This window comes from Myodes glareolus, chromosome 2, assembly GCF_982192425.1.
Source record: "Myodes glareolus chromosome 2, mMyoGla1.1, whole genome shotgun sequence".
Classification (NCBI taxonomy): domain Eukaryota; kingdom Metazoa; phylum Chordata; class Mammalia; order Rodentia; family Cricetidae; genus Myodes; species Myodes glareolus.
Genome location: NC_142027.1, coordinates 11,054,979 through 11,080,550, shown reverse-complemented (window position 1 = coordinate 11,080,550; position 25,572 = coordinate 11,054,979). Strand labels below are relative to the sequence as shown.

The following is a 25,572-nucleotide window of genomic DNA, read 5'->3' as shown; positions in this document are numbered from 1 at the left end:
GGGAAGCAGAGCCTCTCTGGAAGTAGGTCATAGGTGGGTTTGACAGGGGTGTGCCTGTGGAGGTCATGCTGGGCCCCCGTGTCTTCCTCTCTCTGTTTCTGACCCACCATGAGTGTCCTGCTTTTGATCCCACCAGGGCATTCTGCTCCATCAAGCACTATGGACAAGAATCTGGGAAAGCATGAACCAAATCTAGTCATTATTCCTCTCAGACTGTCAGGTCTTGTGTTGAAACAATGAGGAAAACTAATACCCACCTAGTGTGCCATATGAGAAGACAGTTGGAAATCTACTACCAGTGATCACCACCATCTTGATCTTGGAGTTTTCAACCTCTGCGGCTATGGTAAATTACCTTCTCGGGTATTTTGTTACAGCAGCATGGATGGACTAACACACTGATGTGTTTGGTCATTAAATGGCTCCTTTACTCACTGCCTTGGTCTGCAGGGTAGCGCTACAAGGAGGGGCTGAGGACCTTTAGGAAGTAGGGGATAGTACAGCATCCTTAGGTCATTGGGGACAAATCCTCCAAAGAGGTTGTGGGACTCCACTCATCCCCTTTTTCTGTTCCCTGCCTCTATGGGGTGTTGGCACCTAAAAGTGCTTCTGCCATGACTTGCCATCTTCACCAGAAGCCCAAACACATGCAGCCAGCTGGCCTTGTACCTTCCAGAGCCCATGAGCTAAAATATAAATCTTTTATTTTGTGGGCTAATTGCCTCAAGTACTTTGTTACAGTGATGGGAAGCAGACTAATAATGGCACCATGTCTTCTCATCGTCACAGGATGGTCCTTGACAACGGGGACTGTCCTCACAATTGCATCACAAGGAATAGTGCCTGGGGCTTCACACAGACTCTGTGCTCAGGAAAGGCATATTGACTAAGTGAATGAATCATCCTAGGCAGGCAGCAAAGCTTGTTGTAATTAATGGCTCTGCAGACTACATAACAGTAGGTCCTATTACCTTCCCTGGACAGACTATGGCACCGATCATCCAGCAGACAGAGTTGTTACCTTAGCATCTGGACCCACTTAGACATAAATTTCTTATGATGTCTTCAGGAAGAATCTCCCGGCCAGTCAGTAAGGATACTTACAGCTTTGAGCCAGCTTTTCAAGGAAGGGCATGAGAAGAACCAGGAGAGTCTTGTCAACCTCAGATACCATCAAGATGCAGTCAGAGGAAATAGGTACTGAAGAATCAATGCCCCCATGGGTGTCCACTTGACTATAGATAGAAACATGTTTTCCCAAATCCTGCACATAGGTGCGATACACACACTGGTTCCTCAAAGCTGGACTTTGGAGGTACCGCTGCTTTGATGTTGTCAATTTCCTTCCTGAGCTGAACAGACATTTGTTTGCGTCCCCCCCCCCCAGGAGTAGTGTCACACACAACCCTATGCGGGAATAATCACTTCGTGACAACTGGTTTGTCGTCCCCCCACAAGTGACCGGAACGTCTTTGAAACACTTTGCAGAACCAGAAGACAGACAATGGACACCAGTTCATACTTTAACCAAGACTACTTGCTTACACACATCTCACAGACACGTCCCCAATTTTCCACGTTGAAACCTGAAGATGCTGATGTTAGCGCTGAAGATGGTCTGATATTCCATCTTCTCCAAATGGACATTTTGATTTAAAAAAAAAATAACTTTACTGCTTGTGTTATTTGTTTTTATGTTGACCCAACATAGCTAGAGTCGTTCTGGAAAAGGGAACATCAAGTGAGAAATGCCCACCCCAGTTCACCTCTGGGCAAGCCTGTGGTGCATTTCTGATTGGTGTGGGAGGGCCCGCTCACTGCGGGCAGAGCCACTCTTGGGCTGGACGAACCAAGCCAAGGAGAGCAAGCCAGTAAGCAACACTGCTTCCCAGCCTCTGCCTCCGTTCCCACCTCCAGGGTCCCGCCTTGGATGACCGACTACAAGCTATAAATAGAAGGAAGTGGTCTCCTCTCCAAGTTGTTTTTTTGGGTTACGATGTTTTATCACAGTAACAGAGAGTTTGAGACAGCCTTTCGCCACTGCTGCTGTTGGCTTTCTCTGGGCCACGCAGACAGACGAGACATGTTAGGACCTCTGGAGGTGGGATCTAAGACCATGTGTAAAATGTCAGCAACTACTTTCTCAGTACACCCTTTTTGTGTGAGTTTGGTGTCTCAGACCCTAAGTGTGATCCAGGAGAGTTGAGAAGCGCCTCACTCTCTTCATGAAGCAGAAGGAAGATGGTGGTGGAGGGAGAGTCTGCATTTGGGTCAGAAGTGCATTCCCAGGTAGGTGGATTTCAGAAAAGAATGTTGGACATTGCGTACCAGGGCCTGGATTCCCCTTAAATGATCTGTCTGTGAACCACTGGGAAGAGATATTTTGGTTCCAGGATCATTGCTCTCTCGGGTCTGATTCACATTTCTCCCATCGGTGGCAAAACATTTCCTGAGACTTGAAAAGGTTTGTTGAAAACCCAGAATCCTGGTTTTCGACAAACACACATCTCTTTATGCAATGGCTTTTTAATAAAAGACATCAAAGATTTGTTTCAAGTGAACAAAACTTGTTCCCAACCCCATTCCTACCCTGACCTTTGACCCAGTCCACAAACTAAAGAACACTATTCTTGGAGCCATGACCACATCGCCATCTGCTTCAGTTTGATCCTGAACTACTTACCAAATGCGTGAGCCAGAACCTGGTCCCAGGACATCTCTGGTTCAAACACCGAGTTTGAGCTGTCTTTAAACTTTATCCTTAAAATGTCTATAAGACTCTTGGTTGGTTTTTGTTTTGTTTGTTTTTTGGTTTTTTTTTTTTTTTTTTTTTTTTTTTGGTTTGTTGGGTTGCTTTGTTGCTGTTTTGGTTTGATTGGTTTGGCTTTTTGGCCCTTTTTCCCCCATTGCTTACATGAGATCTTGGATAAAGAATATATTAACTAAGCTTGTCTTGATTTCACCACTATCATAAAAAACTCAATCTTTATTTAAATTTGGAGGCAAAACAGGAATCAGCATTATTATGTGAGACACACTTAAAGGGTAGGATGCACTGAGGATTTAGTATTATATTTTCCTAATAGCCAGGTTTTAAAAAAAAAAAGTCAATGTGGGTGAAAAGATGACAGGGCAGGAAGAAAACCCATCCCCCCAGCATCCTTCCCCTAAAGAACTTAATAGAAGGTCAGGTAGGAAAGTAGGGCTCCCCTGGTGAAGCCACTGGTGTGTCTGAGCCGCAGTGAAGCCACTGGCATGCAGCAGGATTTTGAACACTCACTAGAATTAGCACACGATTGTGGCATCCTACAGAGTAGAAATCGGCAAGAATGTTCTGGAAGGTGTCCCTTTAATTCTCCAGAAACCAATCCCTTCTTCCGACCTCCATGGGTACCAGTCACATACATGCAGGTAAAGCATTCATTCACAGAAAAATGAAATGCTATGTGGCTCAAATTCTCTTCCAGTATCGGATCATTTGGAGGACATGAACCTGAGGCTCATCAAACAGCAGCAGCCTGTGAAGCACACCGGGGCTTTGTTAAAGCAGAAATCGGATTCAGTACATCTGCCAGGAATCAGGGTTTTGTACTCCTCTTTGTGTGTGCGTGTGCGTGTGTGTGGGGGGGGTGCATGTGCATGTGTACGCCTGTGTGTGTGCGCATGCATGTATGCGTCTGTGCTCATACGAGTGTGTGTCTGTGTGCACATGTGTGTTTATGTGCACATACGTCTATGCATGTCTGTCTGTGTGTGGCGGCCAGAGGTCAACCCTGGGCATCTTCCTTAGTCAGTGCCCTACCTTCATTTCTGAAACAGGGTCTCACAGAACCTGGAACTAACTCTCTGATTCCACCAGACTGATTACCCAGTGAGTCCAAGATCATCCTAGGCCAACTCTCCAGGACTATTACAGGCATGTGTGTACTCCTAAACCTGGCTTTTTATGTGGGTTAGAGGATCAAGCGTCAGTCCTCCTACCGTCTCCCACGGGGCCATCTCCCAGCGCTTGGGTGTCTGATTTCTTACATGCTACTGGTCCACAGACCCGTCTGCTTGAGCACAGACCTGCAAGCAAGGATATAAGCTAGGCAATCGGCAAAGAAAAATTTTACATGGAGAGCAGGTGTGCATGCGTGCATGCGTGTGTATAGGGGGCAATTACTCGGACCAGGTAAGGCGCTTAAAGATACTCGGGAGGAACATGCGTGGGACTCCAGTGAAGAACAGTGACAAACGACCGCCTTCACCTTTTCTTGTGAGCCTCTGAAAGTCCCAGGCAGCAGACCCCTAGTGACAAGTTCACTCAGGCAGGCCTGTCTGAGCTCTACACTGCACCCCAAACTTCCCGAGGGACCCCTCAGCCTTCTCATACTGGAGCAGGGCAGGAGATAGGAAATGAAATCTGGATGCCACCAACCATGAACTGAAAATCATTTGTGGGAAAAACCTGCGTCTTGTTTAAGAAATGCTTTAGGTCAGCATTTCTGCACCACCACACAGTGACTGTTCCTGTGTTCTGTCAGGTACCACAAGCAGCCCAGAGACCGTATGCACATGTGTGCATGGGAAGGTCTGTGTGCTGTACAAGCAAGAACTGTATCATTTACGTGTCTCAAGCATCCCTGGTTTTTGGTGTATACAGGGTTCTTGGCAACAGATTTGTATTTTGAGATTTGTTTGTTTGTTCATTTGTTTGAAACAAGGTCTCACCATGTAGCCCTGGCTGTCCTAGAACTCGCTCTGTAGACCAGGCTGGCCTGAGGCGCAGAGATCCGCCTGCCCCTGCCTCCTGAGTGTTGGGATTAAAGGTGCGCACCACCATTCCAGGCCCTGTTTTGGGTATCTTATACTCCAAATCTTTAGAGCAGGATTTTTAAAAATATGTATGACTGAGAACTTCACTCAAGAATACAAGAAATACGACCGACCATAGATACCGCATCCCCCATACTCCACTCAACACACCCCGCCCAACTTCATGCCTTTTCTTTATAACCCACTAAGTCCAGTCAGTACTGACCACCTTACACCAAGATGTTTAATATTATTTATTTATTGGTTAAAATTTCAAGCTTTGCCAAACATCTTTTCCTTGAAGATCACAATAGCTACTTCATTTTTGTTTTCTTTTGAGACAAGGCCTTACTATGTAGCCCTGCCTAACATGCAAGTAGTTATAGATCCCTGATTGGCCTCAAACTTGCTCTCCCTTCTTGACTCTGCTTCCTGAGTGCTGAGATTACAGGCAGGAGCCTCCACAACTGGCCACAAGAATTAGTTTGTTTTTTTTTTTTTAAAAAAAAAGAAGAATTATGGGTCACCAAGATGGCTCAGTAGGTGAAAACGAAGCTACTATGACTGACTACCTGAGTTCAACCTCTGGGGTGTATGTGGTATGCTGAAGAAGAGGACCAACTTCTGTGGGCCGTCCCTCTAACCTCCACAGACACATCATGACATGCATGTACACGTGTTTGCGCGTGCACACATATACATACATACACACACACAGTTGGCTGTCCCTCTAACCTCCACAGGCATATCAAGACATGCACACACACACACACACACAACACACACACAGTGGGCTGTTCCTCTAACCTCTACAGGCACATCATGACATTCATACACACACACACACACACACACAGGGTGGGCTGTCCCTCTAGCCTCCACAGGCACACCATGACATGCATATGTACCTACACACTCACACACACACATAAACACACACACACACACACACGGTTGGCTACCCTGTAACTTCCACAGGCACATCATGACAACCACGTGCACACACATACACACACACACCAATGTAATCTAAGAAGAAAAAACAACTGCAGGAATTTTTCTCCTGCATTTACTTCATCCTCATCCTTGTATCCACAAAGGCACGGGGTCACCCAGGCCCTTTTCAGCATTTTTATTGTTGGACAGGCATTTACAACGTTCCATTCATAGACCTAAAAACATAAAAATAGACCTTCTTTCAGCTTATAAAAGAAATATATAAGAACTTTGGACATAGACACATCATGACCTTATGTACAAGAGACAATGGCACCTGTCTGAGCACCAGGCATTCCAGTATTTTCCAACGGACGTGTTGCAGGGAGACTAGAAAATGCGACTGTTCGGTGCCTTTGCTTCAGGTTCCATCTGGACGCAATCGACCCCGGGATGACAAGAAGACAAAGGGCATAGAAACCATTCTAAAGCTTTTTAAGAAAACCAGAAGATATAGCAAAAACTTTAATAGAATAAAACTTTGAAAAGATCAAGCTCCAAGCCCTGGAAACCCGAAAGGGGGGAGGAAAGGATGGGGAGAGCGGGAAAGCAAGCAGGGTGGGGGCTTAGAGCATCGTGTTCTCAACTCTCTATCTGGAAATATAAAGTCATAACTGATTCTTATAAAATATAATTGCTAAAGCTACTATAAAATTCAGGTCTTTAAAGTACCTACTGATGTATCAAACACCAAATAGATATATATAGATATATATTTTTTTTATTTCCAAAAAGAAAGTTTTCATATTATTTAAACCCTTCTTAGGGAATGGATATCATGAAGTGGGGGGGAGGAGGGAGGAACACAAAGCTATAAACCTTTTTTAAAAAATGAAAGTGCTCTAATGGGTTTTTGTTCTTCCTATTTGGACATCCATTTAGAAGATTAGGCCCCTTAGCAAGTTTACCCTGTTTCGTTGGCATGAAGTAAATGTTAACCATAAAGGATGTTTTTGAAGAGGTTCTGAGATTTGGCCATGGACTGCCAGGGGAGGGGGAAGTCACCTATGGATGAAGATGCAGTTTTGATAGGGAGGAAAATAAAACCCAATGATCGTCATGGCAACCCATGAGGAGGGGGCTCCCCTCCCCTGCCATGTGCAACAAACACACACACACAGCCCCATTCCCTGTCCCTGTAATCCAACCAAACTCCCATCTCAAATATAGATTCATACATTTTAAAAAAAAATCTGTTTCTTAGAAAAACAAGTTTATTCCTAGCGTGAGCTTCCTGTTGGCCATTTCATATATAAATATAAAGTCATCGCGCCTTACTCGCTCTGCAAAAGGCTATATCCTCGTTTTCAGACCGAGTTACACCTAACACTGTAAAATTCTCATCTCTTTGTGCCCCTGCATCTCAAGGAAAATACAAAAAAATAGTGTTTTTTTTTCTCTCTCTCTCTCAGTGATAAATTTGGATCTCTTTCCCAAGAGTTTGGCATCTTTATAATTCTCTGCAAAACTAGAGCTTTCAAACACTGACACAGAAAAAGACCAGCTACAGACATAAACAGAAGAGAAAGAATAAAAGGCTCATCAAACAGAAGCGACCACCCTTGCCTCACACATTCTTAAAATACACAGATATTCTCAGACGCTGAAGAGGGAGGAGTCGGAACACTGCAAGCTGGACAGAAGCTTCCACTTGCTCCACTGTTTGGTGTGTGTTTGAAGGTGGCTGTCCCCCAGCTAGGAGACTGCATTCAGAAGGGACAAGCTGTGACATCTGTGTGAATGCTACCTTGTCACTCTGATCCTTTGCTTCGACTGCTGGGGTGGGGACAGTTTGATTTCCAGTGCTATCGATTCTTTGTTCTAATTCTTCAGGCCCTGATGAACTGAGAATAAATAAAAGCCCTTGGTAATGTACAGAAGATAGGACTCGAGCTTAGTTGGAATTCTGAACAATTCTTTCTGATATCATTAAGAATGATAAGGGTGGGTGGCTGCATGGCTTCAGACCCGAGTCAGCTGCCAAAATCTGTGTGTAAGAGTGCGACCTAAGGGGACATTCTCGTGGACGGCACAGGAGGGTGAGCAGAGTGAGGATGGGGCCAGCATCTTATCTACACACAGTCTCTAAAGAGACAAAAGAGTCAGATCTCAGTATTCAGTTTCCTGGAGGGGGCAAAGTCTTCACGCCTAACCCAAATGACCTCCTCGCTTGCGCTCTCCAGGGCTCCATTGATGCCCGACAGGGCCGCTTGCTTCTTGAGCTGCGTCATGCGGGACGCGTGGCTATCGAGGGTTCTCCGTCCTCGGGCCCGCTGACTGATAGAGGCAGCCTGAAGCTGCTCCTGCAGGTCTGTGTCCTCTGAGGCGCCCTTCACGGACTCACAGAACTCGTCATCGTCACTGAGGATGTCTGTCTCCTTGATGTCATCCTGCTCCTCGTACTGAGCAAGATCAAACTGCTCCTCTACCCATCGGTCAGTGTCCCCGCCGCCGGGGGGCTGCTGGGGCTCTTTCTCCGGGCTGCTAGCCGACACGGCATCGGAATCAATGGTAAACCTGTTGCGAGCCAGTCGCCGCCGCCTCCTCCCAAGAGACTTGCTTGGGGCAGACACTGCACACACACACAAAAATACAAAAATAAACCCCCGCATGCTTTACCATGAGATGGAAATCCAGCAAGCAAAGAAAAGAAACATAAAGAGTCAATGGGCTGCAGGATTTCAGGTCCAGCCCTTACCATTCTGGTGCCTGACCTGCTCAGATCTCTAAACTAAAGAGGATGCAGCTAAAAAGGATGGGCCCAGAGAATAAGGGGTGGGGACCAACAACGCTAAAGAGGCTGTTGGGAAGGAAACAATCCACTCTAACCAGTGCACCCACAAAACAGGCAATCCAGACGCCTGCTGCTGCCCTCAATGTTGGAACAGTGACTGTCCTCAACTCAGCTGTGCCCAGAGATGTGGAGGTTCCCGGGGTTATCCCATGGTCATTTAGCTAGAAGAGAGGTCTTTAGTAAGCCCGAGAGAAGCTTCTAGGATTTTGTTACATGTAGATACCACTGTGCTGTCTGGAACACTATGCTGGATACTGCTTTCCTGGGACCTGAACATCAGGTTTCTTGAGGGCCTGGAGTGAGACAGACGGAACCACATCCTCTCGGACACCGTACATGAAAAATCCGCCGCCGGAGACACAGAACTACCAATCCGCTTTTTGTGCCCTTTCTGGTAAGGTCCAATATGAACTCTGACGCTGAGCAAACACAGCCTCAGTCCCAACGCCTAACTCCATGCTGCAAATCGCCATTTCTGCTACAGTGCAATTAAAATACCAGCATCTGAGTAGAGCGAGAACTAAGAATAGCCACCGCTCCAGCACCAGGGAACAAAGGCCCTAAGAAGCTAAAATCTTCGGAGTTCATTCATTTAGCCCACTGTCCTCTGTGAATCAGACAAGCTAACAAATAGTGCAATACGTGTGCGCACACGCACAAACACACACACTGGCTCTCGTGGAAACGATGCCACTTCTCCTGGAGGAGTGAAGTGGCTGTTGCACTGGGCTCGCCGAGGTGCAACGCAACCTAGGCTTTCCATGGAGGAAGCGCTTCACAGACCAGCCAGGAGCTGCTGTCCAGAACCCCAAGTCTCCACAGCAGTGAGACTGCCTCGGACCAGCCAGAGATCCCTGTTGCCAGCGTTCCAAGTGCTCCATTTCCTCCAAACACAGAACGAAGGGGGCACTGCTCTTGTTTAAACACGAACAAAACCAGGCCAAAAGGGAGGAAATGAAAAACCACTTCCCCACCGGGAAAAAGCAAGAACATCTCTTCCCGTTGAGCCTAACCACGCTGCAGTACAGCCTAGCTTTCCCTAGCCTTTGAATGACACCAGTTCACTGTTGGCCTGCTGGAAATGTGTGCATCTTCATGACGAAGTAGTTAGGGGCCAGGTGTGCTCCTGTCTGCACCTTTGAAATGTGCCGAAGATGGCACATATTGATGGCAGATGGGTAAGCAATGTTAATTATAGAATATAGACAGAGGTACGAATTCTCCTAATTGCTCCATGAGTCTCAGCTCTTGGCTGAAGTCACCACGCTTTAGAGCAAGCACGGAGGGAGAGCATTTGACTGCTGTCCAAGCTGCACACACGTCTTATGAATGCAGAATGAATCAAGGTTGTCTGTCCTTTCTGAAAAGGACACTTAGTCACTTAGCCGTCATCCCTGGGTCCCTCTCAGTCTCAGGGAGACAGTCTTTGGACTCAGTCAGGGAGCCTCCGAAGTGCCATCGTGTAAATCATGGAACATGGATACTGTGATGACAGGGAGTTACTTCAAAAGCTGAGGGAGTACAAATGGTTTTCAGCCAGGAATGAGCCATTGGGCAGAAAAAACAAAAAACCTTTCAATCGGACAAAGCTAACAGCTGTGATACCACAGCGTTCTCCTGACAGTCACAACGCTCTAGGACAGGTGATGGGTTCTTATTCTATTTCCAAGAACATCTCAGTAGAAAGACTTTGGCAGGTCCTATAGACAGAATGTGTTTGTACATGTGTATGTGGTTTTCTCCTTTACTTTTTTGCAAGTGCACCTCTGAATTTAGGTTCCTAAGTTAACAGCAGAAGCCTAGACATTAGTGGCTAGGGTCCCTGAGGTTGGAGTATATTTCCCAATTAAATATCCCTCAGTAGACAAGGGTAGCACAGAGAATATTTCAACAAATTTCTCTCTTGTTGTAAAGTGATGAATTGATTTTACAGGGGTACACCTTGAGAAATTGGGAGTAAGGATATGTGTATGACTCTCAGGCTATTTATTTGGAGAACCTTACAGTTTGCGGGTATTGGGTTAGGGATTTTCAATAAGCCTATCAACTGGTGAAGAACAGACATAAGGTAGCCACTGCCAACATCCATTAAACTCAAGACACCTAAAGCGTGTAACAGCCTGCATCAGGGCAGGTCATGCCTACGAAGTGTACGGTGACTTACAGCTCTTCATAAACCTCTACGGCACATTGGAGAACTATCTGGTGGAGAGGCAGTCGGGTCAAGGGCAGAAAGCTTTTTTGCAAATGTAAAGACAATTCCTTTCACTGGACCCCTCCCTGAGAAAGTCTGGGCTGCATCTTAGGAAAGGATGAGAATGTTGGTGTCATGAAATCCAGTGTTGGGAAAATATCACTCTTTCTGGTATGTCCTATTGCCATTTGCACAGGGTGCAACAGTGTTCCTTCCTCGCTGCCCCAGAGACGGGGAACAAGTCCTCTAAGAGCATCAACTGGGGACCAGCTCAGATCCCCATTCTTTTCCAGCAGCAACTTAAACCTTCCCCAAGTTAACACTGAGACTGACACTAAAGCTGCAGGCACAAAGCGGGGTCAGCATCTTCCACATCATCTGGCCTAGCACATCTAGCACGCCTGAGTACGGAATCCGCACTGAGAACAGGCTGTGTCTTCTGCCAGACTGTGACGTCGCTGTGTTCTAGAAGAGTGGGCTATGACCTTGCTGACACTTAGCTCACTGCTTTTACTAAACAAAGCCGGCTGTCATGCAAAGCAGCGATTCTCATTCCATAAGCAGGCCAAGAGGACCCCTTCCCAAAGAGGAGGCACTGGCTTGCGGGCTCGGCCAACGACAGAGGAGCTAGCTCACTGGCCAATAGGAAGGCAGCAAGGGAAGGCTGAGGGAAGAGAAGGAAAGCAAACAAAGGGAAGAGTCCCCAGGACCACCCCACCAGGAAGGAGACAAGGCAACGAGCCTCACACCATGAAAGAATGTACCCTACATCAGCCCCCAGAAGGTCACATCTAACTCTGGCTCCCTGGAGTCCTACAGTGGAGTTGGGGTGACGGGGATCTTGTAGGTCTGAATCCCCACAGTACCTGCCCTGCTCATGGCTGGCCTGGCGCCTTTAAGCGCACATAATCTCTTGCCTCCAAAAGGGACATACTGCTGGGATGAGGGAAGGCTTTCCGTTTTGAGGAGCTGTCTTCTGTGTTTATCGCGAAGGATCGAATGTACAGCCTTCAGGAAATCCTTTCGGCTCTCTGGGGAGCTATGGAAAGAAGATTTACACATGTTAGGAAGCCAGTACTCAACACAGGGAATTTATAATGCCGTCAGGCACCGTCAAACAAATATCCCCACGGGCAAAAGTGGAAGAGGTGATGACTCCAGTTTCTATGCTTAGCTGCCTCCTTAGGGCAGAGAGAAAAACACAATCACCGTCCCTTCATGCTTTGCAAACCATCTTCTACAGCCAGCTTGGGACAGAGGGACACCAAAGATGAACAGATAATGGACAAAGGTGTTTTATACCAGGAACTTGACAAACTCCTTATACTCAAGCCGCAGTTTTACATGTAACATGTAACATGTCATCAAGGAAAAGTGAACACCCACAACGCTATCCCTATGTGCACGCTCTCGCCTGTGAAACAGCTCCCTTCCCACGGCCTGATCCACCTGAGGTATTAAGGCTAGATCCCTAAGAACTAATTCTCATGGCAGAAAAATAGCTTCTAGGCAAGAGTTATTTTTCAGTTCAATATGTGTGTGTGCACATACACATATGTATTCATACACTCACACACACGCATATGTACACAACCTTCTGGGACAGGGTCTCACTCTGTAGCCCTGGTGGCCTGAAACTTGAGATCCCCAGCCTCCAGTTTCTTAATGATAAGGTTGCAGGCATGTGCTACTCACTGGGCCTGACAAAGTTCTCACAACCGTCACCTAGCGTTATTTATAAATAATAAGTACAGAACGGGGCTTGCTGGATACTCTGCAGATTTTACCAACAAAACCTCAAATGAGAAGACGGCATAAAACTCAGCATAAACAGGACAGTGTGAGGAATATTTGGAAGACTCTGACTTCTGACAACTTTCTAAAGACCGGCCCTTTGACGGCCTCAGGAACCAACACAGAGACGGGATAGCAAACACGGAACGTGGGTTGTGATCCACCTGAATGTGGATACCGGAAATGTCCAATGTGTTTTCTGCAATGCTCTGGGCAAAGACTCCTCTATCAGTTCTGGCTGCCCTCAGTCTGATGGAGGGGGTGATGAGCCTGAGGCATGCAGCACACTTAATGCTTGATAAATGTACCTTCTTACTATAGTAGCAATAACACATGATTCGATAAATATGAATATTTAAAGTCAAATGGGATGGCATCTGCCATTTTTTATATTTCTAGAGGAAAAGATAGAAAGAGGAGGGGAAAGTAGAGGATGAAGGAAGGAAGGAGAAGGAATAATTAATAATTGCAATAAATAAGAAAAACCCACATGACAGGTCACTTGGAATCTGCCTGTGGTCAACAGAGGTCAAAGCCCCTGCGTGGAAGGGTCTCTAGAGAAGCCTTCAGTCCCTACCCACTCATCCAGCAGACTCTCAGAGATGAGTAAGCATTGTACCCAAGTACCAGACAAGCACCCCAAGGCAACCTCAACCACCCTGCTCTCCAGAGAGCAGACACGGGAAGTAGACACTCTTCAGAATGCTCGCTACATCTGAAAGCCCTGTTTTCTTTTAGAAAGCTGGTAAGTTAACCAGGCTCCTGTCTGCATCCTAATGAAAGCAGTTTTCATTTGCACAATTACTATTATTTGGCAAGTGTGAACTCTCTGAGAGGAGGCACAGGCTGGTCTGCAGGACGGAGACAGGAGGAGGTCAGTCCCTCGGCCAGAGCATGACTTCCCAGAACCTGGCTTACCTGCAGCAGAGGTGGAAGACCCTCTCTGGCCTTCCTTCTGATTCTGACTTCACGTGGACAATTTCACACACAGCATTAGCCTCCGCATCTAGACAAGTTAAAATAATGTCAGGTTAGGCAAGTTTAGTAGACTTTATTTACATTTTTTTACCAATGAATTTTTCATGTTTGGTATCTGCTAAGTGGAAAGCGGCCTGAGACCAAAGTTACTTCACCCCAGCCCTGAGTTAAAGAGACGGGCACAAGAAGCTCAAACAGTGCCGTAGAAACAAAACAACAGAACGTAGAATGGGCTGGAGAGATGGCGAGGAGGTTAAGAGCTTGAGGTTCTAGCGGAAGACTGGAGTAAAGTTCCCAAAACACACCGGGTGACTTGTAACCACCTATAACTCCAGCTCCAGAGGACCTGGCACCCTCTTCTGGCCTCTGCAAGTACCCTACATTTGAGAGCATGTGGGCGTGCATGTGCACAAACACGCACACAAATAAAAACGTAAAACACATCTTCATAAAACACTGTGAAAATGTTCTGTGAAAACAGCAAACTTCAACCTATGGGTTGTGACCCCTTTGGGGTCTTTCACAGGGGTTATCTAAGAGTATCGGAAAACAGATATTTGCATCATAATTCTAACAGCAGCAAAATTAGTTATGCACAGCAATGAAAATTTTGCGATTGGGGGTCACGGCAACACGAGGAACTGTGTAAAAGGGTCACAGAATCAGGAAGGCTGAGAACCATGGTTCTAAAAGGATACACTGAAGAAGCCATTCTGCTCTTATAACCTTCGCCTGAACTATCTCAGTTGGGTGCTGAGTTTTTCCGACTAAACAGTGCCTAGGACTGCAGTACATATCTTCATCGGACCAAGGGTCCAAGGCGGTCAGTACTGGCGCATGTTTTGGGAGTCCGCTCCTTATGTGACTACACCTAACGCCCAGATAGGCTACCCAGGCAACTTAAACAGACTCCCCCCCTAGCTGCCCTACCTCATCCACTGACAAGCAAACGTGTGGTAAGAAAAAACATTTTAACATCCATGAATTTACTGTGAGGACACACACACACACATACACACATGCACACACGCACACACACACACCTACAAGTGAAAGCCAGAGAACAACTTGTGAGATTCTGTTCTTTCCTTCCGCTGTGTGGGTCCTGGAGATCAAACTCAGGTCATCACTGCTGGCGGCAAGCGCCTTTACCCGAAGAGCCAGCTACTGTTTGTTGAACTCACGGGTGCAGAACCCATGAATACACAGGGCCGGCTCCACTGCCTGAAGCTCTGTCCTGCCAACAATGCTACATTATGTTAAGACATGAATTAAGGGTTCGTGAAAGGAGCCATTCACTGAAGACATGCACACACCTCAAGGTCTCACCCTGTGGTTCAGAAGCCTGGCCATGAACCCTTCCCTGTGACTACATCAGCCAACTCTCTATCTGCCAAAATTCCCCAAACTAGGACCAAACTCTAACTGCAAGAACTGATTCTTGAATCCACTGGAATGTACCTCATAATGTAACATTGTGACCAGTCTTTTTAATTCAATTAAAATATGCTTTTATCTAGAAGACTTTAAATTTGATTTGAATGAAAAAAACAGAGGTTGGGAGAAAGAAATGTCATTATCACAAAGACGGCTTTGTTTTCAGAATGTGGAGTCTTTATGTGTCTAGTCCTTAATTAAGGCAAAATTCCTGGCTAAGAAGCCTACAGCTTGCCACAGAAACCAACCTCCACATTTATAAACCTGGTATGAGGAAATACGATCAGATTAACTCATAAGTCTATGGCATTTAAAATAAAGACACCAGGGGCTGGAGAGATGGCTCATCACTTAAGAGACCGGACTGCCCTTCCAGAGGACCCAGCTTCATGTCCCAGCACCCATATGGCCGTTCATAACTTAACTCTAGCATCAGGGAATCTGACGCCCTCTTGTGGTTTCTGCAAGTACTGCGTGCACATGGTATATAGAATACCAGCCAACAAATTTTTAAAATTAACACAAAACAATTTTTAAAAAGAGATACCACTAGCATTTAAGCGTCTAAACCTCAAAAGGAAGTAGGCCAGTGAACACTCTAGAGGGAGACCAGAGGAGACCACAAGCCCCTACCCCTAGCTGGCAGCTACTGGGAGTCCAGCGTCTGGGAAGGGAGAGTCGGTTTTCTTTAAGGATGTGGTCCTTGGTAGGTCTGTCATGTCCCAGCAGATGTTAGGGTATAGGCAGCACAAACTGGACTTGGTGAGTTATTGGGTTGTTTCTGGTTTTGTTTTTAAAGAGGGCAGGAAGTTGGGAGGGGGAGTAGGGGTAAATCTGGGAATATTTGAGGGGGCAAGAATATAATCAAAATATTTTGCATTAAGTTATTAAAGACTTAATGAAAGGGGCCTGGGGAGATGGCTCAGCAGTTAAGAGCACTTGCTGCTCTTGTTGCAGAGGACCCAGCACCATAAACATCTGGAACTCCGGTTCCAGAATATCTAATGCCTTCTTCTCGTCTCTAGAGGCACCGCCCGGCATATGGGGGGGGGGTGCACATACATGCATGCAAGCAAAATACTCATGCACATACATCACATACATCTTTAAGAAAATTAATAAAACTATTCATAGTTCATATTTCTATTAATAAATCAGGCAATAGAGATGGAAGGGAAGAGTTCGTAAAGCACAGGAGATAAGAGATGGGCTGGTAGACCCAGAAGGAATATACAAACAATTCACACGCTTATAAGAAATAATGGGAACCCAGGGCCAGAGAGATGGCTGAGCAGGTAAGGGTGCCTGCTGCCAATCCTGATGACTTCTGAGTCTCACACGGTAGAGGAAGAGAATCAATTGCTGCAATTGACACGGCACATGTGAGCATGCACAGACAAACATACAACACGGCACATGTGAACATGCACAGACAAACACACAACACGGCACATGTGAGCATGCACAGACAAACATACAACACGGCACATGTGAGCATGCACAGACAAACACACAACTCATTACTGTAAATAATGAAGAAATGGAGACCTGGCACGCACTGGGCTCACCTGCAGTTGGCAGAGCTCGTACTTGCAAAGCTTCAGTGGGGATCATGTGACGAAACCGGAAAGGGTCCCACTCCTCATAGATTGACAGCCTGTGAGAGCCAACCTGTGGAGAGAAACAGCCCACTGTTTTAGAGCAAGGTCATTGACGACCTGGACCAGCTCCCCCTGCTTTCTCCATCAGCGGCAGACTCAGGAACTCAGTGCAAGCCAAAGGAACATGACATCCCTTCATGCATTTCGGTTTCACCGGCAGATGTGAGAGGCTGCATGATAAGATGTTGTGCAAATGGCTTTGCTAATTAACTGCAGGGCACGGAGAGATCTCACGCAAAAATGAGGACACTAGAGAAGGGCTGAAGTGGCCTTAAGGGTGTTCTGGCTGTGGGAGACTGGCATGCTCTGCTCGTGAGCCTATCTGCCGGAGGAAGCCAGGCAGGACCCCCTCTAGAGGGCTTCGGAACACTCACGAAGGAGGGAAGAGGCTTTTGCTGACAAGGGTAGAACCATGCAGACACACGTGAGACGCAGACAGAGGCACTTGGAAACTATGGATGACGTAAGAACACTTACAAGTTTCTTCTTCTGCTTGGAACCATCCTTATACACGAGGACCACGGCAGTTTTGAAGACTGCAAGTGAAAGACAAGAAAAGCAGTCACGGTGTGAAATGCACGGGCTTCCCAACCTTGGCTGTGCTCACTTGGGGCGGTGTTCTACAGCCACAGTTAGGAGAGCACAGAGAGCCCCATGCTGGCCTGCTACCCACCTTGGCCGCATTTACCACACCCAAAAGTCAAAGTCTGCTGGGGGAAATGTTTCTGCCTTTAATCTAAGTAGAGAAAGCCTAAGTAAATGGAAATACCCTCTACCAAAAAGAAGGGGAGGGGGGAGAAAATTAGTTTCGTTATTTTAAGGTTATAACTTAACTGTGGGAACTGTAGTGGCTGGAGGACCAGTAGTGCAAAGGCCTCTAATAAACTGCTTAAGGTTATTTGCATTTATGCAAATGAAGTCCCTCTCTGTTTATCTCCTCCTCACTCTATATCTAACCGCGGGGTGTTTATGATTCAGGAACTAAATTTTTTTGACCTAAGGAAATGAAAATGAGTCAATGAAATAGAATATAACCCCAGTTCTTCCCAACAATGTAAGCCCCTTTGGAGCAATGAACACAGTGCTCTTATGTTTTTTTAAATGGAGTGGGAAGGTCCGGTGGGGTTATGCATAGCCTTCCTCCCAGAGGATTCCTTAAGCAATGCCAGGCAGGATTAACATGGCAGGGATCTGAAAGGACACACAGTTGCATCTAGAAGGGATGGAAACGTGATTCCAGGCCATTCTGGTCCTTTGTGTCAGCCTCTGCCGTAGTTTAAACGTCTGTTTTCCCAAAAACCCTGTGTGTTGAAACTAATCCCAGACTGTGGTGGTTTGAATGAGGAATATTCCCCCTAGGCTTGGGTATTGAAACACTTAGTGCCTGGTGGGCTGCCCTCTCTGGGTGGGTTACAAAACTGTTAGGAGTTGGGGTCTTGCTGGAGGAAGTACGTTCCTGGGGTAGACTCAGACAGTTATGGTCTCGCCCTGCTTCCAGTTTGCTCGCCCTGCTTCCTGGGTGTGGCCGAAGGTGTGGTCTCTCAGCTCTGCTCCGGATGCCTGCTGCCATGCTTTCTCTGCCACAGCAGACTCTCCCTCCGGAACAGTAGGCCAAGACAAACCCGTCCTTCTACAAGCTGCCTCGGCCGGGAGTTTTATCACAGCCACAGAAAAGTATCTACTACACTGATGTAACCAGAGGGAGGGGCTCGGGGAAGAGACAGGCACAGGGGTCAGGGACTGTGAGTACAGTCTAGGGAGATGTTTTGGCTTCTCTGACATCTGAGCATAGCTAGAAGGCATCTGAAAAGTGCGATCTGGTTTCCCAGATTCTGCTGCCCCAACACCCCAAGAAAGTCTTATTCTCTGTGCCTGAGGAATGGTCTAGACGTGTGGGAGCTGGAGGAGACTGTATGTCAGACATGAATACCGATAGCTTTCATGGATGGGGCATAGGCTCTGAGCCTCTGGAGACCACTGCAAGTACCTGGCTTACTTGCCAAGTTGCTTTGGGAAGGACAGGCGTCCTCTGTCAGAATACGAGCACTCCGCCTACCTCTTGTATGTGCTACAATATTGCTCAACCCCTTGAGCCCTAAGATTTCTGGCATCCCTTGTCAGCCCTAAACACAACTGTTTCTGTGTTTGCGTTTTGCAGTGGTACATTACCAGTCAGTGTGTCAGACCCCACTCACTTTCTCAATCTGTTTCTAACTGTATGAAATCTGTAATGCTCAGGGGACAAGACATAAAAATATCCTAACGGTGCGCTCTGGCACTGTGAAACTCAAGCAGATGCTTGATTCTCTTACTTAGTGCCCCACGACCCATAAGGAACAGTAAGGGGCATGAGAGAAGGGGAGTCCTTCTCCAAGTCTCAGAACCACAGGCGATATTAAAAGGAAGAAGTCCTACTGTCTCTCCAACATCACTATCAAACCTCCCAGTGCTATAAAATACCTCAGTGCTTCCTGACGCTGTGTTCATCCCTGTTTTCTTACCACGTTCTTTACTTTAACCCGTGGTTATTTCTAATGTAATGACTTCAAGAGCTTCAGTGGATCCTCAGAAATTTTAGGACTATCACCAATTCCTTAATGAGAAGGAAGTGGGCGGGCCAGTAAATACTTGTATCTAACACTGGCTTGAATATTCCTGGGCAGTTCCACTGAAGAGTTATACCCCGGAATGGAAGAACATTCGGTCAAAGAAGCAGCAAGCAAGCACTCGCTTCTCAAGCAAACAACATCAGGGGAGCGGATGGCCACAGATAAGTGTTCTAGCCTGAGCCCTCTAGGGAAGGCTAGGGATAAAACACACCATAAGACAGAAGCAGGGCTGCTAACCACCTCGTGCCCAGGAACAGCCCTGCAAGAGGACATATTCACAGCCACACCAGGCACCATGGCTTCTGAACTATGCACATTTCCCAGTACGTTAGCTTCGCTTTCCTCCCTCAGAGGCATGAGTTTAGTACTCGTAAGGGACCTCCACCTGCACCCCTAAAATAGCCTCTCAAAACGAATACAAACCCATCTACTTTCACTAGTATTAACAACATGATGGAGCTGTCCCTGTCAACCTATGGAGACACCAGTCACAACAACACTTCAGCTGAGAGATGGCCTCCAAAATCTCGGCATTGCATAACGCAGTACAGAGCCAGGGAGGAAACGAGAGGCCCAGATGTGGGGTCTCGGAAAGAGTTTGCTCTGGGGTTTTCATTTGACTTTTCTTCATTACTGTCAATACATTAAAGACACATGGACTAGCAAGTAAAATTATTTTTAAAATAAGATGTTTAAAAATGTTTTAAAAAAACTTCCCTGCCCATGCAATCTTCACAGCCATGCCTACCCTGCAGCTGAGTGTCCACCACTCGAAACCCATTCAGCGAGAAGGCTTAATTTATATTTGTTTATATTTATTTGGAAGAATTAGTGGTTGAAGCAGTAAGCTATAATTAGCTTCATTGTAATAAAACATCTCTTGGAAAAGGAATATTCTTGTTTGGAAAATGAGTCAGCTGTTTCCCATCCTCGGCACCCTCTTCCGACACGTACCAAAAGCTGCCAGTTCTGGCTCCTTTTTCCACTTTCCCAGCGAGGCGGGCGGGTTCAGCCAGATGACAGCGGTGTGCAGCAGCAGGTCACCCATGCTGAGGTCTGCGACCTGCAAATCAGAGGCAGGGCATGCTTATACATGCGATTTTAAACTGTGGTAGGCCGATATCCACTATAGTTCGTGAAAATGCTGTTCCTAAAAAACACTTGCTTGGTGTGGACAGTTAAATAGGGCTCCACAGCTTTCTTTGGTCATTCCACGATGTGTAGGAATCAAAATAGCAGGCCGTCTGCTATAAATACAGACAGATGGCTTTGACTGGCCATAGTTTAACCTTATGTTTCAACTTGCAGTGAGCTTATTTAGACATTTCTAAGTGAATATAGGCTTACCAGGATATAATCTTATTTTAAGTTTAAATACACCCAATATGACATATTAAAATAACATGAAGAAAAATTTAAAAGTAACATGCAAAATGATACATCACATTTTAAAGATACTTTCTTGGTGTCAGTAAACACCATCTCCCACTTGAAGCTGCAGATAGTATAATAACCTAGGAAGGCCAAATGATGTCATTACATTTGCCTTGTTTGACCTGGAAACAAGAAGATGAAATTTTAATGAAATTAATTCACATGGCATGTCCAAATTGGAATAGGAATCTTCAAGATTACCAAAAGCCACATGGGGTGCACGCGCGCGCGCACCACACACACACACAAATCTTATTTTATCTTTTGTTCTATGTTCGTCTGCCATAATTTTAGGAATGAGATGACCAAAGGGTATGAGTCAGGGCTTACATACAGCAACTACGTGAAATTCAGTGTATAAAATTCAAGCTCTTCTGTCCAGTGAAGAACTAATGGAACTGGTGGACAAACAGGTAGTGACGTCAGTGAGGCGCACCTTCAGGAGGTGGCAGAATCAAACGAGTTTTCCTTTTCTCAATTCATTAAAGAAAACCTTACTTCACTTTAGAAGGGGAAAAGCCAAATCAGAGGTCTGAAGAATGGACAATGACCTCCTCAGAGACCATGTGACCACGTGCGGTAACCCTCGCACCTGACAGCACCATGGGTCCTTCAGTTGCCAGGGGTCAAGAAAGATCTGAAAGCATTCCATGAAAAATCCCCACAAAGAGAAATCCAGACACTTTCAATTGACAAGCATCCCAAACAATACGATGAGGCCACACCCTCCCTCTTCATTCTTCCTGAGGCTTAAACTACCCAGAGGACCCATACATGAGGTGCTTGCCCATTTACCACTTAATCATCTTAGCCATCTTGAATATCAAATATGCTGTTATAGCATCACAATATTTGGTTTATTTAATAATGGCTGCAAAGTCCAAGAGTAGTGACGCTATCAATTTCGATATAAAAAGCTGGTGTGCTTCTTTCTCATTCAAAAGACAAAAGATTTGCACTTAACTGGAAGGGCGGGAATCATAGCTCAACTAACCAACCTGTGAAACTGTGAAGAGGCAGAACTTCATTCTAGTTTTGCTGGCATGTCAAAGAGCAAAGGTGTGGCCACCAGGAGCGGTAAGGGCACAGTTAACGTGGAAAGGGTGACAAACCAGTGTGTGTGTGTGTGTGTGTGTGTGTGTGTGTGTGTGTGTGTAGAGCAAAGGTAGTGGGGTATCCAGGGCTTAGTTCCACCCTCATTCCGGTGCTCACCAGGCGTCTTGAACCATAATCCCCCCCAGTAAGAGGTCTGAGGCGGTCACGGTCATTTACAGTGTTTTCTTTGAATCATCTACCCACTTCCAAACCTGGCAAAAGTCCATTACAACCTCCCTTCCCCCATCCTACCTAAGGTTTCTAACGTGATAAACACTATAACCAAAAGCAACTTGGGGAAGAAAGGGTTTATTTCAGCTCACAGGTCACAGTCCACCATGAAGGGAAGAGGTACCAGGAGAGAATACAGGCAGGGACCTGGAGGCAGGAACTGAAGCCACGGAGGAATGGCGCTACTGGCTTGTCCAGCCTGATTTCTCATAGAACTCGGGACTATCCGCCCAGGGATGGCACACTCTGCTGTGGACTGGACCCTCCCACATCAGTTATTAATCAAGAATATGCCCCACAGACTCGCCTATAGGCCATCTGTCAGAGGCATTTTCTCAGCTGAAATATCTCTTCCCAAATAACTCTACTCGTGTCAAATTGACAAAAAAAAAAAATGAGTGTCCCTTTCCCCCACTGGGGGGTGTTCTCTGCCATAATTACAGGTGAGAAGATGCAAACACGGCCCAGGACAAGATTCTGTGACTACTCCAGTCCATGGTCTTACCTATGTGTAAGCACCACAACCACTGTAAGTTCTTCTGACCACTCACTTCAATTCTTTGGATCTGTAAAAATTCAGCCCACTTTTCTCTTCCTTAAGGCAATGTTTCAAACATCGGAAAACTTGACATTTCACTTCCAAAGGACAAACAGCTCCTGTGATATTGCTGCATACGATCTCAAGGTGTCCCTACTGTTTTTAGGCACAGCAACAACCTGGCAGCCTGCTCAACACAGTACAGCTTCATTTGCCTTCTCCAGCCCCCAAAGCCAGCTGCACTGTTGGACAGTAGCTCCGTCGGGACTGAACAGAGGGACTGCATCCCTTGATGGGGGCTATAATAATTACTGCAATTATTACTGAATCATATCATGGCCAACGGTAAAAATATTGAGAGATCATATTAATATGCTTATAGATATTGAAGAACACACATCAACCAAGCCTTCAGGACATCTGCAGCTAAGGGAACTCGTCTCTGCCATACATTCTCCTACGTTCCTCCCAGTGAAGAACGTTGACAGCTATTTCTGTCCTGCCTGGCCCCACCGTCGTTCAGTCCCAAAGAAACACACATTAATCATAAACTGACTGGCCTATTAGCTCAGGCTTCTTTTTTTAAAAAATATTTATCTATTATGTATACAATATTCTGTTTGTGTGTATGTCTGCAGGCCAGACCTCATTACAGATGGTTGTGAGCCACCATGTGGTTACTGGGAATTGAACTCAGAACCTTTGGAAGAGCAGGCAATGCTCTTAGCCACTGAGCCATCTCTCCAGTCCTAGCTCAGGCTTCTTATTAACTCTTAAAACTTATGTTAGCCCATAATTCTTGTCTGTGTTAGCCACATGGCTTAGTACCTTTTTTTGCAGACACTTGATTATAAATGCTGCCAAATTAATCCAACATATATATTTTAAAAATGCCTTGACTTTAAAATATAAGTCAAAAGTATTTTACTGTGGAGAAGAGGTCTTGCTTTTGTTTCCACAGAAAATGAGAAGCTATGGATTCAATCTAAGTTAAGAAAACTCAGGTTTGATCAAGAAAGACCACCTGAGAAATGGATGGCCCACATGTCTGAGTTCTACATCCAGAACTGATTCAAGACTGCTGCCTGAGATGGTCAAGTCTCACAGAATACTCCAGTCAGGACTTGATCATAATTCTAAATTTTCTTTTGGTCCCCATAAGATTATCAGCACCCCCAATCAGCAGGAAGTAGTCTGGAAAACTACACCCACATTCCCCAAAAAATAGATTATGGATGTTTTTCTTTATTTAGAGTGTTGGTTACAATTTGTATGGATAATGGTCAGGAAGAAAGCTAAACAAGGAAGATTCCATTCAGAGTTCTTTTTTTTTTTAAAGGGGGGGGGGCGGGGAGTGCTGTGGGACAATGGTTTTACCCTGTAAAGATTTGTTTCTTGTACTTGTTTAATAAAATGCTGATTGGCCAGTAGCCAGACAGGAAGTAGAGGTGGGACGATGAGAACAGGAGAATTCTGGGAAGAGCAAAGCTCAGTCTACAATCATCACCCAGATGCAGAGGACTCAAGATCTGACTGCCTCACCAAAAGAGGTACCAAGCCATGTGGCTAGCACAGACAAGAATAATGGGTTAATGTAAGATGTAAGAATTAATTAATAAGAAGTCTGAGCTATTAGGCCAATCAGTTTATGATTAATGTAGACCTTGTGTATTTCTTTGGGACTAAACGGCTGCTGGATCAGGCAAGACAGGAAACCTCGGTCAACAGAAGATACACATAATCAAATTCTCTAGAAATATGTTCAGATACAGTCTTAGATAGTTTGTTTTTAAAAAGTCCTTGTGATCGGTTATTCAAACTATTTCCTCCAGGAAACAAAATTGTGTGAGTGTGTATGTGTGTGTGTGTGTGCGCACATGTGTGTATTATTGTGACATATATGTTACTTTGGTATGTATATGATTGTGGTGTGTGTGGTATGATCTGTGCGATTGTGGTATGTACATGTATATAGTATGTATGTGTAGTATATGTGCATGGTGTATGGAGTGTGTGTGTGTTGTGTGAATATGGTGTGTATATGTGACATACACCTTCTGTCATGTGATGTTCTACTCTATCCTTCTATATTATGTAGAATCTACATCCCTGTCCTTGTGATTTGGGGCATGGCCATGATTTGGTTACTGGCCTTGGTGTAACATATCTATCTCTATCTGCCCTCAGGAGCTTCTACAGACCTGCCTTGAATACCAAGACAAAAATCTGGATCCGCAAAACCCAAATGGAAGTCTTGAAGGGCATGGACAAAAATGGACATCTATAACCCCTGAGATGCCCTCACAGTTTTCACTTGGCAAAGGTAACAAGACGCCCAGGGCTGCTCACACTGCCCATTCGCCCTGCTTGGGCCTTCCTTTGAAGCATCCAGAGTGGATTCTGCTAGGAGGCTTGCATTAATGGACTAGTTTGCCTTACTGAATCTGGCTATTGAAGGCACTCCTTTAGGGGGAACTATCCCCATGGATACTTCTAATTTGCTGAGCAAAAGTGATGTTCCACAGGGTCCAGATAACGCCCCCCCCCAAATGAATAATGCAGAGGACTTGTAGTAATAAGGAATGGTGGGCTGTGTTCCTGCCCGAAGCTCAGCTAGCTCAGTCAGTAGAGCATGAGACTCTTAATCTCGGGGTCGTGGGGGCGGGAGTATTCTGGTAATCAGGAAGCTCCCTCTGCCATTCCTGCCCAGACCACAGAGAAGCAAGATGTAACCTGCCCCGCTGGAAAAGGTACTGAGCCACAAGGCTAACATAGATGAGAATAATGGGTTAATATAAGCTACAAGAGATAACAAGAAGCCTGAGCTAATGGGCCAATCAGTTTATAATCTTATGGAGTCCTGTGTGTGATTTTCTTTGGGATTTGCCAGCTGTGGGGTACTGGGGGGGGATGGAAATTCCCACAGCTGGCCCTCATACTACAAGGACTAGGAACGTTGCAGGTTTAGGCTCATTGTGAAACGCTTGCTTGTCAGGTTTGTCTTCCTTGAACAT

At 45.8% G+C, this 25,572-nt stretch overlaps 1 protein-coding gene across 4 annotated transcripts in view; it reads right to left on the bottom strand.

Annotated features, from left to right (window-relative positions):
• Positions 1 to 5,914: 5,914 nt before the first annotated feature.
• Tiam1 (TIAM Rac1 associated GEF 1) overlaps positions 5,915 to 25,572 on the bottom strand; it is a 358,095-nt gene continuing 338,437 nt past the window's right edge. For all 4 annotated transcript variants that reach the window (XM_087899384.1, XM_087899387.1, XM_087899385.1 and 1 more), the window contains 6 exons: positions 20,215 to 20,323; positions 17,129 to 17,187; positions 16,559 to 16,661; positions 13,494 to 13,581; positions 11,648 to 11,820; positions 5,915 to 8,365 (listed from right to left, as the gene is read on the bottom strand). In XM_087899384.1, coding sequence (XP_087755510.1) covers positions 7,896 to 8,365; positions 11,648 to 11,820; positions 13,494 to 13,581; positions 16,559 to 16,661; positions 17,129 to 17,187; positions 20,215 to 20,323 — 1,002 coding nt within the window. In that variant the 3' untranslated portion in view covers positions 5,915 to 7,895. The remainder of the gene's footprint in view (positions 8,366 to 11,647; positions 11,821 to 13,493; positions 13,582 to 16,558; positions 16,662 to 17,128; positions 17,188 to 20,214; positions 20,324 to 25,572) is intronic.